This window comes from Lycorma delicatula, chromosome 1, assembly GCF_047948215.1.
Source record: "Lycorma delicatula isolate Av1 chromosome 1, ASM4794821v1, whole genome shotgun sequence".
Classification (NCBI taxonomy): domain Eukaryota; kingdom Metazoa; phylum Arthropoda; class Insecta; order Hemiptera; family Fulgoridae; genus Lycorma; species Lycorma delicatula.
The window spans coordinates 132,649,271-132,667,939 of record NC_134455.1 but is presented as its reverse complement, the minus strand read 5'-3'; the positions used below and the strand labels follow the sequence as shown (position 1 = coordinate 132,667,939).

At 29.7% G+C, this 18,669-nt stretch overlaps 1 protein-coding gene across 1 annotated transcript in view; it reads right to left on the bottom strand.

The window, feature by feature from the left end:
• LOC142322349 (uncharacterized) overlaps nt 1–18,669 on the bottom strand; it is an 88,624-nt gene that overhangs the window by 39,473 nt on the left and 30,482 nt on the right. Inside the window, exons 7-8 of the mRNA XM_075361330.1 lie at nt 8,880–9,019; nt 119–383 (exon numbers count right to left, since the gene is read on the bottom strand). Coding sequence (XP_075217445.1) covers nt 119–383; nt 8,880–9,019 — 405 coding nt within the window. The remainder of the gene's footprint in view (nt 1–118; nt 384–8,879; nt 9,020–18,669) is intronic.

Below are 18,669 nucleotides of genomic sequence, written 5' to 3'. Positions count from 1 at the left end.
TTAAATGATTATTATTATTAGAGATATCTCTGCAATTATGATGGCAGAATAACACTTACCTATCTTACCTAGCTATCTTATAATATCATTAAATCCAATAAAACAAAGTTTTTTTTACCTCAAAAGGCATAAACTTTTTAAATACAACAGGAGAATCAGTAACATCCTCGGCAGTTGCAGGCTGTATTAATTTATTCTCTGTTCGTTTTGGAGTAAAAAAACTAGCAAAGGCTGAAGCAGCTTTTTCTTCTTTTCTCTTTTCAGCTTCCTTTTTCTTTTTTTCTTCCACTTTGGCTTCATCCCGTTTACGTCTTTCTTCTTCTTTAGCTTCTTCTCTTTTCCGTTTTTCTTCATCTTTAGCTTTTTTCTCTTCATTTTTTAATCTATAACAAATAATAAAAAATGTTTTTTTCAAAAAAACAATAAATCTAATAAAGTAGAATACTGATTATAATAAAGCTTGTTCTTATAAATATAAAACAGACTCTTATTTTCCGATCCAGTAATTTATGCACTGTATAATGAAAGGCTCATCCAAGGGATATTATTCAGTAATCTATCCCAACAAGTTATAATCAGATAGATAGAGGTGATCTGAGATGAACACTATTTATATCTGAAAATGGCAAGCCACTCTAAAATCATAACAAATATCCACTGCCAGTCTGACAAGAGGAAGTGACGAGTAAAGTGATTTGATATTGCCTGTTCACTGGGCTAAATATATTTTTATTTTATTTATTTCGTTATCTTAGTCAGTAGATTGCATCATGTTAGTCGAAAATAACATTCAATTACACATAAAATACACAAAGCAGAATAAATACTAAACATAGAATACGTTCATTCTGACCCACATACTCGGTTTTCATTATTTGACAAAAACAGAGGCATCCCCATTAGGAAAAACTCATTTACAGAATAAATCTCCTCCCAAATTAGTTATTTCTCAGTTCTGTTCTACTATGTGAGAAATCCGCTGAGTCAAGCCATCAGATAAGAAATTATGACCCACATATGTGGAATTACTTAAAAAATTAGTAGAGTGATGAGACTCATACAATTATTGCAGTCCCTTCTCATCTTATATTCATTAATTTTCTCTGTCCAAAACCCTTCTCACATTTTGCCTAGTACAAAATGTTTAAAACATAATGAACTGTACAGTTAATATTCTATTATTTATATAGCCTCCCTACAAGTGCTCTCCGACTTGGGCCATTTATATCCCCTATTGCTCTCTTTTACAAGCACAGGAGCATGCTCAAATCTACCCTTACTAAGATGCTACATGTTAAATCAGAATGCACAAATAGATAATAAGCAGATACAAGGAGGTTTGTAACTTAAATCTAGATGATAATCTGGTTATTTATTGTAACCAGATTAAGCCATCTTCTGAAATATTTATCACAACATTCTCAATTTCAGATTACCAAAAAAGATATTTATTTATCTAATAGCAGGAATTTGAGTTCAACTTTTTAAAATATATATTTGTAGCAAAAAAAAAAATAATAATTTTATAAATCACACCAAACCCATACAAAAATAGGTAATATTCAATCCCATAATCAATAACTTCCATCATTTTCATCTTAGGCTATATAATGAACATTATTCCAAGACGAAGCAAATGAATGTTACCTCAAATGCTTTACTTGCATCATCTATTGAGTGAGTGAAAAGTATGGAAACCTCTCAACAACAAATTTAAAACCATTCCAGATAGAATACTGTAACCTTCAGGTTAAGACATCAGTCAAATGCTTTACATTTTGATGAGAAATAAAATTTCAAACCCTTCTTAGGGGGTGGGCAAGGGGTTGTAGTTCAAATATTTTAAACGTTAACACCATTTGTGTGATACATCATTTTAAAGGTCTCTTTAAGACAAGAAAAAATAGTATAATAAAAGGCTGGTACAATGTCTGTATCCAAAATGGTGGAAGGATAAATCTGGATTTTGAAAAAAAAATTACATTGATAACACTGATAGACAAAAAAAAATTTTTTTAATATTTCTCTAAGTGTGGTACCATTTTTTGAATTGCTTTTTTGCATACATTACAGATCTGTAAATATAATTTTTCTATCACCCTTAGTTTTAAATAAATTACGCTTAAAAAAAAATTAAGGAAAAATATAGTTAAATGCTGTAAAATTTATAATTTTGCATGGCCATACCTGTGTTAGAATGATTTTGCTGATGCTTTTCTTTTATAAATAGCCTCAGGCACATGCCAAATTAATGTCCAACAGTAATTGGCTAGCATGTATGTTAGTATTCCATTTCGCTTTACAGCAGCTTTCTGTCACCGAAATGTCTTGGCAATATTCACCGTGTTCGTCACTTACATCTCCCAGGTTGTCCGGGAAATAATCCAGATGTGAGTGGAGGCTCATGTTTTTCCCACTTGGAGTTAAGTTGGAGTAAAACGTCTTTAAATGAAGCCCAAGCTGCACTTTCTACATCATTTAAAATTGAGTTAAATACATCGTCTTTGACCAATTCTCTTATTTGAGCACCAACAAATATTCCTTCTTTAATTTTTCCTTCCCTTAGATTCAGAAATTTCTGCCTGATGTTCAAAAATCCAGGACTATCCTTCTTCAGTGCTTTTGGAAAATTTGTCATTAATCCTACCTTGATATAGAGAGGGGGTAAAAATATTTTTTTGGGTTCATGAATAATATTTTTCCTGTTTGGAGTTAAGTTGTCTCATTTCTTCCACTCTTTGGTAACATAATGTTTATCCCTAGTTCGGCTGTACCATTCACAAAGAAAGCACATGCACTTAGTATATTGCCTAACTGCAACCCTAACAAAATTGCTATAACTTTCAAATCACTAAATATGTTCCAGTTATGTTTTTTATAATTTATTTTTTCAACATCTTTCATCACATCATATGTCTCTCTCAAATTAGTACCATAAGCGATGGTATCGAAGGATATTTGTTACCGTTGTCTAGTAGAACCACTTTTAAAATATGCTGGACTAATCTATGAAAAGGCCCCAGTCCTCAGGTTTATGAACTTGTCTTAAGTACAACATAAGCTCATCAATATTTGTCTAATAAACCAAATTATTTTCATCAATTAAGTACTGAGAAAGTTCTTTTTGTCGGCTTCGAAACCCCAAAATTTTTGTATTTTTTTTTAAGTAAATTGCAGTCTTGATCCTAACAGTTCAGTATAATTTTGTGATAAATTTACATCCCTAACCAAGTCATTTAATTCCACCTTGTGATATAAGATGTGGTTTATTGGAAGATAATTCAAAATCAAAATCATTGTCTTCTTCAGTACTGCCTGATCCTTCATCGTTTCCTTTGAAACATACATTCACAGGTGGCTTAGGAACTGGAATAATTTCACTGTTAGGTACAGGTCTGATTGCAGATTGCAATGAAGGATATTTTGCAGTGTCTAAATTTTTTAGAAATTCCAGACACACTTGTTAAACAAAAGTAACAATCGGTTACATGATCCTTTGGTTCACACCAAATCATAGGAACACCAAATGGCAAAGCCTTCTGTGTACCATTCAGCCATCCTCTTAAATGTACAGAACAATTAGTGCATACTATATTAGGAGCCCACTCTTATTCTGCTCACCAATTTTACACTGAAAGTACAAAGGATATACTTTTTTAAATAAAGGTGTAACAATTTTTATCTGATTTCATGGTAAACTCCCCACATTCATAACGGCATCCACACTATTTACATAATTTCCAGTCATTACGACAATGCACTGTTAACAAATTTAAGACAGCAATAATACTGAACAAAATTAATTCATTCCTAAATTCAGTGCTTAATACAAACAATACAGCTGTGTTTTCAGCTACATGTTTTGACCTGCACAGACATGATTAATCTTGTCCATGAAGGCTCACTCTTCACATTTAGATATAATATCATAATAGTGACTATGGTATGATTTAATTCTCGATCTAGTATTGTTTATTTATAGGTTACAAATTACATTAACAAAGTTAAACAATAAAAAATGAACTAACACAATACAATATAGGAACTTAAAATGCTAATTATACGTTGAAAAATGAAAAAATCCTTTAATTAAAATTTAAGTTTTTCAAAAATGGTGGTTGACAGAAAGATTTTGAGTTCACACTCATTTTCAGCATAAAAAACAAATTAAAATCATATATCACATGTTAGGAAATAAAAATTATGTTTATCAGTGTAATTTAAGAAACTGTTATCGCAAATAAATAATTTATAAAAATTTCATTAAATGGAAATTATGGAATATATTTATGTTTTTCAAAAATTATATATTAAAAATAACGTTTGCTTACTTACTTATTCAATGATTTCCAAGCGATATTTTGTCCTGATTCTCAAATTCTATTTTGTAAATCATCAATATCTTAGGGCTTACTACAATAAACTATACTTTTTAAATGGCCCCATAGAAAGTAACCTGATGGTGAGAAGTTGGTGATCTCACTGGCCATTTTGCTTGACCCTTCATCTCAATTCATCATCAAGGAAAATAAGCATTTAAAATTTCACATATCTGAAGATTGAAATGAGGCTGGACACCAACTTGTTGAAACCAAATGTTTTGGAAGTTGTGGCCAACACTACTTTGAACGTTTGGAATGATATGGTCAAGAAGCAAAGACTCATATTTCACTACGTTTAAATTTCCATCAATAAATACAGGCCTATCAATCATCATCCACCAACAATACATGCCTATACATTTACTTTGTTTATGTGCTTCACGATACCAATGTGGATTAATATCAGGTCAGCATTGACAATTATGGTAATTTAGATTGCCATTTAAAAAAAAACATGTCCTCATCACTAAAAACTATGTTGTTTAATAAATAGGGTCTGCACAAATATTGTTCATAATAATTTTGCAGAACTCAAGTCTTTGATTGTAGTCATCTTCATTATATTCTTGCACCAGACAATCTTGAAGGGTTTGAATTTTTCAATTTTTAATGTTCAAATCACTGAACTTTGGCTAATGTTACGTTTTCATGCTGCGATCTGAGATAAGGAATGAGGATTCTCAATAATTTTTTGCAGAATCTCTAATGATTTGTTGCAGATTCAGGCATTCCTGACTTTACCCTATTATTAATGTTTCCTGTTTTTTCAAATATTTTGATGGTTTTTGACACTGTACCTTTTGAAATAGGGTTATGATTACTACATGTTGCATTAAACAATTCACAAACTTCATTATACTCCTAACTCTATCACCAAAACCCCTTATCATTAAGTGTGACCTCTCCCATCTGTTCACTAAGTGACATATTGATAGCAATGTTAGCAGATAGCACAAAAAAAATTAATTCAGTAAAAAACAATTAGAAAAAAGATATAAATAACAAAAGTTGCATACAAATATGGTAAAGACAGACAAAATAAATTAGCCAACCGATCACAATAAATTCTCATAAGAAACTAACAATAATGAAACACTCTAAATGGAACATTATGCAACAATGAAGTAAGCTTCACTTTTTGCAACAATAAAAAACCATCAATGATCAGCTGATCAGCATGATTAGATGACATTTTTATTTATTTGCACATTAAATTGGAACAAACACAATTATTTTTAAATTTAAATTTTAAAATAAATTTTAATTAAACTCAGTTTAATTTCTTTTTATTTCATTTAATAATTTGACCTTACTAAATTTAGAAATTTTCAAAATCCACACTTCATCCCGCTATCATTTTGGGTACAGACATTGTACCAATATTTTATTTATACTATTATACGAAGTTAAGTCAATTATTATCCGCAATTTTGTTATATTTTTATTTATGGTAGTAGTACTGTCATGTTGCGTAGATGATGCATGCATGGTTTAATTGTGTTATGTCTGTACAGGTTTGATGATGATAGGTTAGTTCCGTTATCGCTGCCCTGCCATTAAACATGGCTGCTCCGCTTTCTGTTTTTCACCAAAGAAGAGCAACGTTCAGTGATCTGTTTTTTGTGGTCGGAAGGTGTATCATCAGGAGCCGAAATTCATCGAAGACTTTCGGTACAGTACGGGAACAGTGTGTTGCCGCAATGTAATGTCTACGAACAGATTGAAAAATTCAAAAACGGTCGCACAAGTGTTACGCATGACGAAGGAGCCAGGCGATCAATTACCCCCACAAATGAGGAAAACATTGAGCGTGCATGTGACATGGTTTTCTTAGACAGATGAGTAACTATCGATAAAGTGGCACATTGTCTGCAAATTAGTCACAGTTCTGCCTATGAAATCACCCACAACTGCCTTGGGTTTCAAAAAATAGGTTATACTTAAGTGCATGTGTTTTCTTTGCAAATGGGACAGCCAAGCTAGGGATAAACATTATGTTACATTATGTTATGTAAACGAGACAACTTAACTCCAAGTGGGAAAAACATGAGCCTCCACTCACATCTGGATTATTTCCCGGACAACCTGGGAGATGTAAGTGACGAACACGGTGAATATTGCCAAGACATTTCGGTGACAGAAAGCTGCTGTAAAGCGAAATGGAATACTAACATACATGCTAGCCAATTACTGTTGGACATTAATTTGGCATGTGCCTGAGGCTATTTATAAAAGAAAAGCATCAGCAAAATAATTCTAACACAGGTATGGCCATGCAAAATTATAAATTTTACAGCATTTAACTATATTTTTCCTTAATTTTTTTTTAAGAGTAATTTATTTAAAACTAAGGATGATAGAAAAATTGTATTTACAGATCTGTATGTACGCAAAAAAGCAATTCAAGAAATATCAAACTTAAGAAACATTAAAAATTCTTCTTTTGTCTAATAGTGTTATTTTGTGCATATTTGTACAGATGTTGAACATGATGCAAAAAAAAATTAAGAGTAGATTTTTTTATATTATATTTAATTAGTATTATCTAACAATTAATCGACAAGAGTGATATTTATTGTTTCCATAAAAAAATTTAACTACATTTTAATAAATTTTTAGGATGGTTTTTTAATGATTCAGTAATTTATTAAACAAGGCAATAGAAGCATAATATGGTCCTTTATAGTAATCCAAAATACTATGTTGAGTATTAAAAAAACAGTTTTATTGTCTGGTTTTGTAAAGGTGAATATTGTTACATTTTAAGAATAAATAATTACTTTTTTTAGCAGATTGCACATTCATAAATATAAACAGAATGATAAATTAATATATGTATTCCATTTTCTAAATATTGGTCTACATGATTTATATTTACAGGCAGTAAGCAATGAAGCAGTGAATAAATATAAAATTTTGAATTTTGCTTAAAAAAAGAAATCATCATTGACATTAGTGCTGCTTAAACAAGTACATGAAGAATCAACAATCAAGAAAACAGCAGCTTATGATCGGAATAAGTGCTTTTATTAATGACTGTGTTAAGGTTAAAAATGACATTAGTAGTGGACGCTTGTCAGCCTCAACTAAAAAAAAGATACTGAATGTGATGAAAATGCTGTTCAGAGTGAAAGAAGAAAAACTGTTACGGAAAGCATCAGTAGAATCTTAGCACCAACATTTCAATTCTTAACATCAATAGTTGTAATATTAGTCAGAGGTTGCCACAGTATTCTCCATAATAATCTGGATGTAATCTGGGTAACACAATGTTCAAGAAATGTTGTCAGCACATCAGAGAGAATATTTTCAGCAGGGAACCTCATCACTGTGAGTGAGCAAGATAAGAAAAGATGAGACATGGTGTTTTTTTGTATCCACAGACAAAACAACAGTCGTCTGAGTTGTTAATCAACATCTCTGCGGTAATCAACATCACTGCGGTTAATCAACATCTCTGCGGTAATAGAAATTTTATTTGATAGAACAAAAGAAAAGCTATACTGAGTTTTTAATTGCAGCGTATTGTTCATTATGTATTCATTTCTGACAAGTACACAATGATTAGGGGAATGTGCATTAATAATGTGTAATAAGAAGCATCCTACAAAATGGAAAATAAGAATTGAATTCTTATGCATGACAAGGCACTCACTAGCAAAATAACAATGCTGGAAAACTGATGCTACTCACAAAAAGAGTACCTAGCGTGAGACAATGCAATAACGCTAGAGCATCCACCTTACTGTTCTGATTTGTCATCAGATTTTTACTTGTTTCCTTGCTTGAAAAAATGCTGTAATAGGGAAAGGTACAAGAATGGTTAAGCGACAAATCAGCTGAGAACAATATCTCAAAATGGATTTCAGGAATGGCGCCAACAACTTTAAAGAAGCTGGCAAAAGCCCGTGGAGGTGCTGAAAAAAATTACTTTGAAGGAAATGTAATATGTATATTTCACCTGTAATCAGATTTTGAAAAATAAACTAATTCCAGGGACTTTTTGAACCTACTTTGAATATATTTATAATATCTATCTTGTAACTGACAATGAATCATTATTTATGAAAAAACTGCCTGTAAAATAAAAATTAAATGACTATATAATGTTAATTCCTGAATGTTTTTGACGGTGAAATTATAAAGAGGAAAGTGATAACATCAACAGTAAGAAAATTTTGGAAGTTAATGTTATATACGAAAAAGAATAATTCAAACATAGAGATCACATTTGATTAAGAAAAGATACATGGAATTAACTCCACACTTTTTTAACTAATAAATTTATTCCCAACAGAAGATTACAAAGGAGCTTGTATGTGGGAATATGAAAATGGAAATTTGTAGCATATCAAAAATGCCACGTCTCATTGGAATCTGAATCCACGACATCAGGATGAAAGTCTGAGACACTACTACTCTTCATAGAGATCGGCTGTTTTCTTAGTAGATTTTACTTTTAATATAAGCTTCATATTAAATAAAACAAATACTCACTCTAACTCAATTTGTTTTTTCTTTTCTTTTTCTTCCTTTTCACGTTTTTTCATCTCTTCCTTTTCTAATTTTAATCGTTTCCTTTCCTCTTTCATTCTATTAAGTTTTTCTTCTTTTTCCTTTTTTAGATTTTCTTTCAGCTAATAAAAAAAAAATCAACATTATTTATTCAATAAATACTGACATTATTTATTTTATAACAATACACTAATAAAAATAAGAATATGAAAAAATTATCTTCATTAAAGAACAATAAACATACCCTGAAAACTTATAAGCAAAAAATAAAGATACCAACCATGTAAAGTAAAAAGTGTACTAAAAGTTCATTTCTGATGTTATACAAAATATCTGATAAAGCTATGCAAAAATAAAGACAAGATTTTTTTTATAAATAAAAATCTTGTTTATTTCTAAACATAACATTCTTTCAAGTTTTTTTACACTTTCCCAATTATGCTCAAGCTTTTTCAACCCAATTTTTTATAGTGTGATTAGTCTTCAAAACAAAATGATGCTCACAAAAGGCAGTTCTTATTCCTATACAGCTCTTACATTGTGTTTATTCCTTTCATAACAAAGGAATTATACTGTTCAATCCCCAATTACCTGATACCCTTCTCTATTGAGCAGTTACAAACAATATACAACTACCGCATATCAAATAAATCAGTCGGTCTTAACATTTGCAATATTATTTTAACTAGATCTGTAGCCTTCTCTCCTCATTACAGTTCTACTTGGCCTTTCTATTTCTTCCTACTTCCACCAAATAAATCTCTCCTCCCTAAAACATTATTACACATAAATGTAATCTCTATCTTCTTCACATTTTCTAAGTTTCTGTAAATTTTTTTTTCTCCAACCTGACAATTACACTAACTTCTTTTATTTTTTTATCACTTTATAAAACACTTTTTCCCATTCTTGTCTATTTTTAATTTATCAGAGAATCTTTTCCAAGCCACATTTAATTTATTGTTTATTTTTACAACAGATATTTGATAAATCCATGCTAAGTCACAAGATGGCAACTACAGTACACTATTGAGTCACTTTTAGTTTTAAGTATCTCAGCTAGTAGCATATACCAAGTTTCAATCAGATACATTCATAATTCTATTGCTGACTCACATTTGAGTCATCAAGTATTCTGATTTATAAAAAATGGACAAAAAATAATTTCATGTGGTGACTGAACATTAATTTCTGAAAGGCAAAATCTGGCAGAAATCTAAAACCGAGCTTGGTAAATATTACGGTGAGTCAGCTCTCCATGGAGTGGAACATTTTCCAAACATTTTAGTTATTTTTGGGGTGGTCAAGTAAGCACAAACGATGCTGAACATTTTGAACAGCTTGTTAAAATTACAATAAAAAAAAACACTGAAAAAATCCATGATATGGTGATGAAGGATATAAGATTGAAAGCACATCTCAAATGAACGGGTGAATCATAGTCTACACGAATGTTTATAGATGTGAAAACTGCCTCCAAAGATGGTAGCCATGTATGCTAGCAATTGATCAGAAGTGTGAATCAACAAATATTTCTAAACACTATTTGGGGCTGTTTCAACAGAATTCAAAGAATTGTTGTGCCATTTAATAATAGCTGATGAAACTTCCGATACATAACTACAGACTTGAAACTATGTCACACAATAAAAACAGTGGGTTGCTCTAAAGAAGATGAAAACTGCTTCATCAGCTGGAAAAGTGATAGGTGGTATTTTCTGAAATGCTTCTGGCATAATCTAATCATTTTTTTGGAGAAAGATAAAATAATAACCAAGCATTATTAAACTTCTTTGCTGGATCATCAAAATTATAAAATAAAGAAAAGCTACCACACGTAATGAAAAAGGAAATCCTTTTTCACCAATGCAAATGCATCAGCTCATTCTTCTACGATTCCAACAGCAAAACTGTTAAAATTACAGACATGTTGATAAATAATAAAAAAGGTTTTTCCTGAAAAATTGTGTTTCTTTACTTTTGTTTTTCTTTATCAAACATCCTTGTACATTATATTTATTTAAATCGGCCATTCTAGTACACCATTCTGTGTTTACCCCACATTTCTTTGCAAATTTTTGTTGAAAAGTTAATTTTCATTGTAGAACAATTTTTTTTAAATTATATAAGATATCATAAGATGGTATCTGCTTAAATATACAATACCTTCCAGTATTAGAATTACTAATTAATCATCAACTGTCTAATAATACTTAAAAAACTATTAAAAAATATACAGATTAAAATTCTGACTGCACATAAGAATGTAATTAAAAAGACAAATTGGCTGTATTACAGGAATTTGTTCATTATTCAGAACTGAGTAATTTCTCATTTTAATCAATAAAATTTTAATTCGTATTTTAATTAATAATTAAAATTATTAATTTTATGATAATTAATAATTCAATAACAATAAAAAAAAAAATATGCTTAAAATATTTGAAACCCACATGCTCATAATACAGTTTACAAAATGTATCCAAAACAAATGTATCAGGCTCTTTTTTTACTTCCTTGTACGAAGTAAAGGAAGTATTGTGATCATGAAAAATTTCAGTATTCAGATTTCAATAGAATATCCATTTTGATCATTCCTGAATCCATTTTGACTAGTTTTGGCTTGACGTAAGATATGTATCTCGCATAATTAAATAACGTTTAGTATAGGATGTTGAAATTTTGGATTTAGAACTATGGTAACATCTAGCTGTGCACCTTCCATTTTGATTGCAATCGACTAAACCAAAAGCATCCACAAAAAGCCCAAAATCCAAAAGAAAATTGGATTTTGGACTTTTTCTTAACTGTAGTAATAAGCCCTCATTGAGAGCTCTTCAACGATATATCATAAGTGGTACTTATTTTCATTTCTTCCACAGTTACAGCCAAAAGAAATATTTTGATCTTAATAAGGGGAAAGCACTTCAGTTCAAATAAAACTTTGTATCTCCTTTTTTTAATTTAAATATACTGATTTATTAATAATTATTAACCCGTGATTGTAAAGTTTTACGATAATTAATAATTCAATAACAATAAAAAAAAATATGAAAAAAATCAGAAGTTATTAGGGAAATAAAATTTTATGTAGTTTCAAAAATGTGTATATGTAATTTAATAGGCATTACTACATATGTATATATGTAAGAGATTTGGTGAAACATCTGATTATTTAATAATAATTGAAAATTATAATTAGCCTCATATTATTTTTGGATTTTCTAGTTTAATCTCTGTTTAATTTTATTTAATTATTCTGGAATTTCTGTATAATTTTAAATACATTAAAGTTAACTACAGAGTGACTGAAAAATAGACCCTCACAAGAACAACATATACACTGAGGCATACATGCCTAATCTTTAATAAATTGCAAAAAATTCTTATCTTTTAGTTCATGACTCCTCTGATATTGTCAAACAATATTCTCCTAAGTCGAGTTGAGTTGATCATCATTTCGTTTATACAAATATTATACATATATTGTTTAATACAATATTACATTGTCAGTTAATTAGCAATCTGCATTTAAATTCTCTTACCCTCTTAATTATGTCTCAATTAAATTCTATAACGATTAATCTGAGGACCATACCTTTCTTGAAGATGGCTAAAAAAAAATTGCATGTTTATATTACTGTTGGTAAAAAAAAACTGTACAGTGCCTTATGGTGGTTAATTTGTCGGCATGTGCTAAAAAATTCATACATTTTTCATTACCAATATCTTTTTACATTTTTTTTTTAAACTGCAAGAAATCAATGTACTATCAACTAAATTGTTTTTTATGGTGATATCTTATTTGAACATTTTTCAAAAGATTACAGAACCCAAAAAAAGAGAAAATTAATTTGAAGTCACTTAACTCAAAATCAAGGAACAATTTTACAATAAGAAACAAGATTTCTATTATTGCTGTTCTGTTTTGTGATAAACCTGAAAATTTCATGATTTTTGGCAAGACATTAATAAATTTTAGTCAAATTAATAAAATTAAGTTTTTTAGAACTGTCAGTATACAAATCGCTATCAGATTGAACATTCTTAAGTTCCTGATCAATTTCACTCAGTGAGCAAAATACACTGCACATTTTGTGTATTATTTTTTTTGTCTTCAGTCATTTCACTGGTTTGATGCAACTCTCCAAGTTTCCCTATCTAATGACAATCGTTTTATTTCGATATACCCCCTACATCCTTAATTTATTTTACATATTCCAAACATTGCCTGGCTGCACAATTTTTTCCATCTACCTGGATGGAAAAAATTCCCATCTTCCAGGATGCCTTAAATGTGGTCTATAAGTCTCCTCTCTTCTTTTAATTATATCTTTTCAAACACTTCTTTCTACATCAAATTATTGCAACATCTCTTCATTTCAAACGCTTCTAATCTTTTCTTCTCAGGTTCTCAGATCATCGGATGAAGCTTTACTTCCATATAAAGCAATGCTCTAAACGCACTTTCAAAAATGTTTTCCTGATGCTTAAATTAATTTTTGATGTAAGCAAATTATATTTCTAACTAAAATCTCGTTTTGCCTATGCTACTTGGCATTTTATATCGCTCCTGCTTCATCCATCTTCAGTAATTCTACTTCCCAAATAACAAAATTCTTCTACCTCCATAATCTTTTCTCTTCCTATTTTCACATTCAGTGGTCCATCTTCATTATTTCTATTACATTTCATTAGTTTCCTTTTGTTCTTGTTTATTTTCATGCGATACTTCTTGCGTAGGACCTCATCCATGCCATTCATTGTTTCTTCTAAATCGTTTTTACTCTCGCCTAAAATTACTATAACATTGGCAAATCATAGTACCTTATCTTTTTACCTTGCATTGTTACTCCAAATCTAAATTCTTCTTCAACATCATTAATTGCTAGTTCTATGTAAAGATTAAAGTAACAAAGTACCAAAGCCTACAGAACATGTGACATTAGATGAAGGGAATTCACAGTCTGATGGAAGTAAGGAAGAAAAAGAAACAGATTCTGGTAATACAACTTTTGAACAAAGCAGTTCATCTGAGCTTCAGTTACTGACTCAAGAAAATCTTAATCTCATACAAGATTTAAAGTTTTCCAAAACCAGTCTGAAATGCTTGTTTCCCGGCTAAAAGGATGGAATCTTCTTTAAAAGAATACAAATATATGTACTTATCATAATTGTCATTCTGAATTTAAAGACTATTTTTCTGAATAAAATGGCTTAGTGTTTTGTACTGATATTCTCTTATGGAGACACTTTGTAATGAACATAACCCAACAAAATGGGGCTTGTTCATCGATTCCTCTAAATTTAGTTTAAAAGCTGTACTTCTGCATAGCAGCAATAAATTCCCATCAAAACCTGTGGCTCACTCTGCTAGTATGAAAGAAACAAATGAAAACTTAAATTTATGTTGGAAAAGCTTCAATATGCAGTGAATGTGAATGGAATATTTGTAGTGATTTGAAGGTAATTGCACTTATTCCTGGTCTGCAGCTTGGTTACACAAAGTACTGTTGTTTTTTGTGTGAATGACATAGTAGGGACAGAAAAAACCTATTCATTAGAAAAGAATAGCCTAAACTCAAATCACTCATTCCTGAACAGAAAAATGTTCAACATGACCCATTGTGTAACCATAAAAATGTGTATCTACCTCCATTACATAAGGATTAATGAAGAATTTCGTCAAGGCCATGGACAATACTCCTGGTTTCATGTACTTAAAAGTGGAGTTTCCTAAAATTAGTGATGCAAAAGGTAAAGAAGCAATACTTGTGGATCCACAAATACGATCACTAATGCATGATGAAAAGTTTGAGGAACTAATGAATCCACTGGAGAAAGCAGCCTGGCAAGCATTCAAAAATGTTACTCAGTTTTTTGGGAAATCTAAAGGCGGAAAATTTCCGTGATATTGTCAATGATCTTATAAAAATTTAGGTTGTAATAAGTTTTAAAAGTACACTTCCTGCACTCGCACCTAGATTTCTTCCCGAAAAATCTTGATGCAGTGAGCGATGAACATGGGAAACATCAGATTTCAGCTGATACAACAAGTTTCTCCTTAACTGTCCTGTATGCCTCGTCTACTAATGATCATTTTTCCACTTCTGAACACTTTTCTTTAATCCACTCTTCTTTCGCTAATTTGCAGTTTCTGTTTATACTATTTCTTAATTTTCAATAGTTACTTTTACCTTCTTCATCACTAGCATCTTATACTTTCTACGTTCATCCATTAGGTGCAATATATCCTCTGAAATCCCGAGTTTTCGGCCAGTTCTCTTTGTTCTAAATTCACTTCTGCTGATTTAAGAATTTCCTTTTTAATATTCTCCCATTTTTCTTCTATACCTTATCTTTTACCTATCCTTTACCTTATTTTTTACTCAAGACTTCTTGCGATGTCCTCCTCAAAAATTTTCTTACCTCCTCTTTCGCAAGAGTCTCTAAATTTCACTGATTCATCTTCACGTTTTTAAACCCAATCTACATTTCATTATTACTAAATTATGGTCGCTATCAATGTCTGCTCCTGGATATGCTTTGCAGTTGACGAATTAATTTTGAAATCTTTGCTTAAACCACTATATAATCTATCTGATACCTTGCAATATTGCCCGGCTTTTTCCACGTGTATATTCTTCTATTATGATTTTTAAACTGGATGTTGGCAATTACTAAATTATACTTCGTGCAAAACTCAATAAGTCGGTCCCCTCTTTCATTCCTTTTATAATTTTATATATAATGATGGATGTACCCAAGTTTTAAGAAATAAAATAAACCTTTACATAAGGAATTTATATAAACAGAATTATTTTGAATTTAAAGTAAATACAGTCTTCAAATAATAGGTCTGACTATGGAATTACCATTATCAGCTACACTATCAAAAATATATAATCAACAGTTTGAAGAAAACAATTGTATTTGGTGTTATGTATATGCATGAAATTTTGTAGCGGAAATATAAAATATTATACTAATATTCTGAATACTAATTTTTCCGAATTACTAATTTTTATACTAATATAAAATGAGAATATAAAAAAATGAATATGACACAATTAAAAATAAATTGAATTTATATAATAAAAATTTTTAATTTACAAACGAACTCGTTTCAAATCGTACCATCAACTATTTTGACATAAATATTGAAATAATAAATAACAAAATCATAGCAGTTATTTACAGGAAACAAAACTGTAATATATATATATATACACACAATTCACAAATCTATAAAAACGCTTGGATATACAAAATAACACAAATAGAAATATGATTCATAGGGTATACATATATATATATACTAATAATGATATTAAAATGAATAGACACACCAATGCAACTGAATATATAAAAATTATTGCAAGTATAAACAGATATGAAAATAGATTCATCGATTGATTACTTAAAAAATATTTAAATAATAAAAACTTGTTGGAAAAACTACATTTATAATCACTAACAGTAATAATGATAATCATATATATAAACACATTTCATGAATAAATTTATTACTTTTAAATATCAAAACAGTAATACTATTAAAATCACTAATATATTTCATACAAATGGACATAATGTTTATAAACCAAAACCAATATATATGTTTTACAAAATAACAGTTATTAAAAAATTTGAACTTCGTGGAATTTATAAAATCAAATGTTACAATTGTGATCATATATACATGTGAAAAATAACCAGGTCGTTCATGAGAAGGTTTTCAGCACACTATAACAATTATAAAAAAGGAAATATTAAATTTTCTAAAGTTACTGGACATTTTTTTAAAAATAAACATAAGATTACTGATATTTATAATAATTTAGAAATAAATAATAATAAAGAAATCGATATACTTGAAAAATATTGAACAATGTTTAAATGAAATACCAAACAAAAATATTAAATAATGTTTAAATTTGTAAACCTGATATAACTAAATGATTTAATATAAAATACCATTCTTCTCTTACCATGGTAGATAACCCCAGGAAGCGGTACAGTTAGTAAGTGTTCTTACCTTATCACTCAAAGCGTATCTGGTGGTTATAATATATAATTGTTTTAAATTATTTTATTTGATCCATTATAATTATTTAATATAATTATTAACATTATATTATATTATATATAATAACACATTATGTTATTATTAATGTCATTATTTAATATGTTTGAAAAAATATTACCAATAAATATATATATATTAAATTTATTATTACAAATATTATTAATAATATTTATAAATATTAAATGAAATTAAAACCACCAAAAAATAGTAAATAGATAGTTAAAACTTGCCATATTAATTCCAAGAATCAATTTTCTTTGAATCCTGCATCTTCAGTTGATATTTAATTCCATAATTACATTAAAATAAACTTTTTATGATATAATTATAATTTTTTTTTTTAACATAATTATGAGAGACCAAATTATGTGCAACATAAAACACTTGAAATAGACATGAAGAATGCTTAAAATATGCATGAAAAGTGTCAAATATGAAACTTAAAATAATTTAAAAAAATTTAGTTCTTTTATTTATAAATAAGCATACAATTACTAAGTAGTTGAATAACTAATTAATAATTTTGATAATTAGCAATTATTTAACATTTTGTTACTTTTATAAATGTAAAAAATCAGGTACTCTTCCAGATGTTCGGTAGTAAGATTGTGTCTTCGATCATTCAAAATATTTTTACAAGTGGAAAAGGATCGTTCCACATCCACTGAGGTAACTGGGGAGTATTTGGATTTGGGTGCTATGTTAGCAATTATTGTTTCTGGCAAAAATTCACCCACACCATTAATAAAACTACCAATTTTACATAAAGGTTCAAAGCCTGGGTTATTGTTCAAAATGTTTTCAAATTTTTCATAAACTTTACATGGGAAAACCTGTGGCAATGCGGAGTTCATTTGGCGTATTTTATTCATTAACTGAATAGATTCAGTCAATGCCAAACCTTCAGTTCAAGCTTTTTAATATTGGAAGGTACATGGAAAAAATTAGTGCTAATCACAGCTATGTTTTTTTTTTATATCAGAATCATTAAATGTTTCCTTCGACTGACAAACTGCCATAGCCTGTGCATTACCAAATTCGTTTACTACACCTTCGATGGCCTCAAAATGTTCATTTTAAAACAGTACAGCTTCAATCCACATTCCCCATCCAGTTACCACTGATTCGGGAGGTAAAAGCACATTTGACAGTTTTTCTTATAGGCCCTATTGCGAATAGGTGCCTTAAGAAACACTATGTATTGAATTTTAAGGAAAAGTTTATTTACATTCCCAAACGTGGATCATACTTCTTGAGGGAATCGATGTACTCAGTGGTCAAAGCACATCAGATGAATCAAATAGGGATAAAATACTTGGCAGGCTTTGCCTGCCTTGATGATATAGGGAGCAGCATCTGAGAGAAATATAAACACTCTTTCATCTGCAGAAGATTAGGAAATGTTTTTTTTAATATGCTCATTCACAAATCTGGCGATCGTAGAATGATTTGTCTTTTCAAAGGTCTTTGTAGGCCACCAGATAGGAAGAAGAAAGCTCTAGTTTTAATGCACTGACAATTAAATTCGCAATGTAACATTCACAACTGTCGGTAGTTTTGTCAGCTGAAATTCAAATAATGCTATCCTTGAGTTCATTCTGTATTTCTTCCAGAACATGTAGGCGAATTATCGGTATGTAACCTTTACACAATGTTGGTTCATCTGGTACATTTTGATTCAAG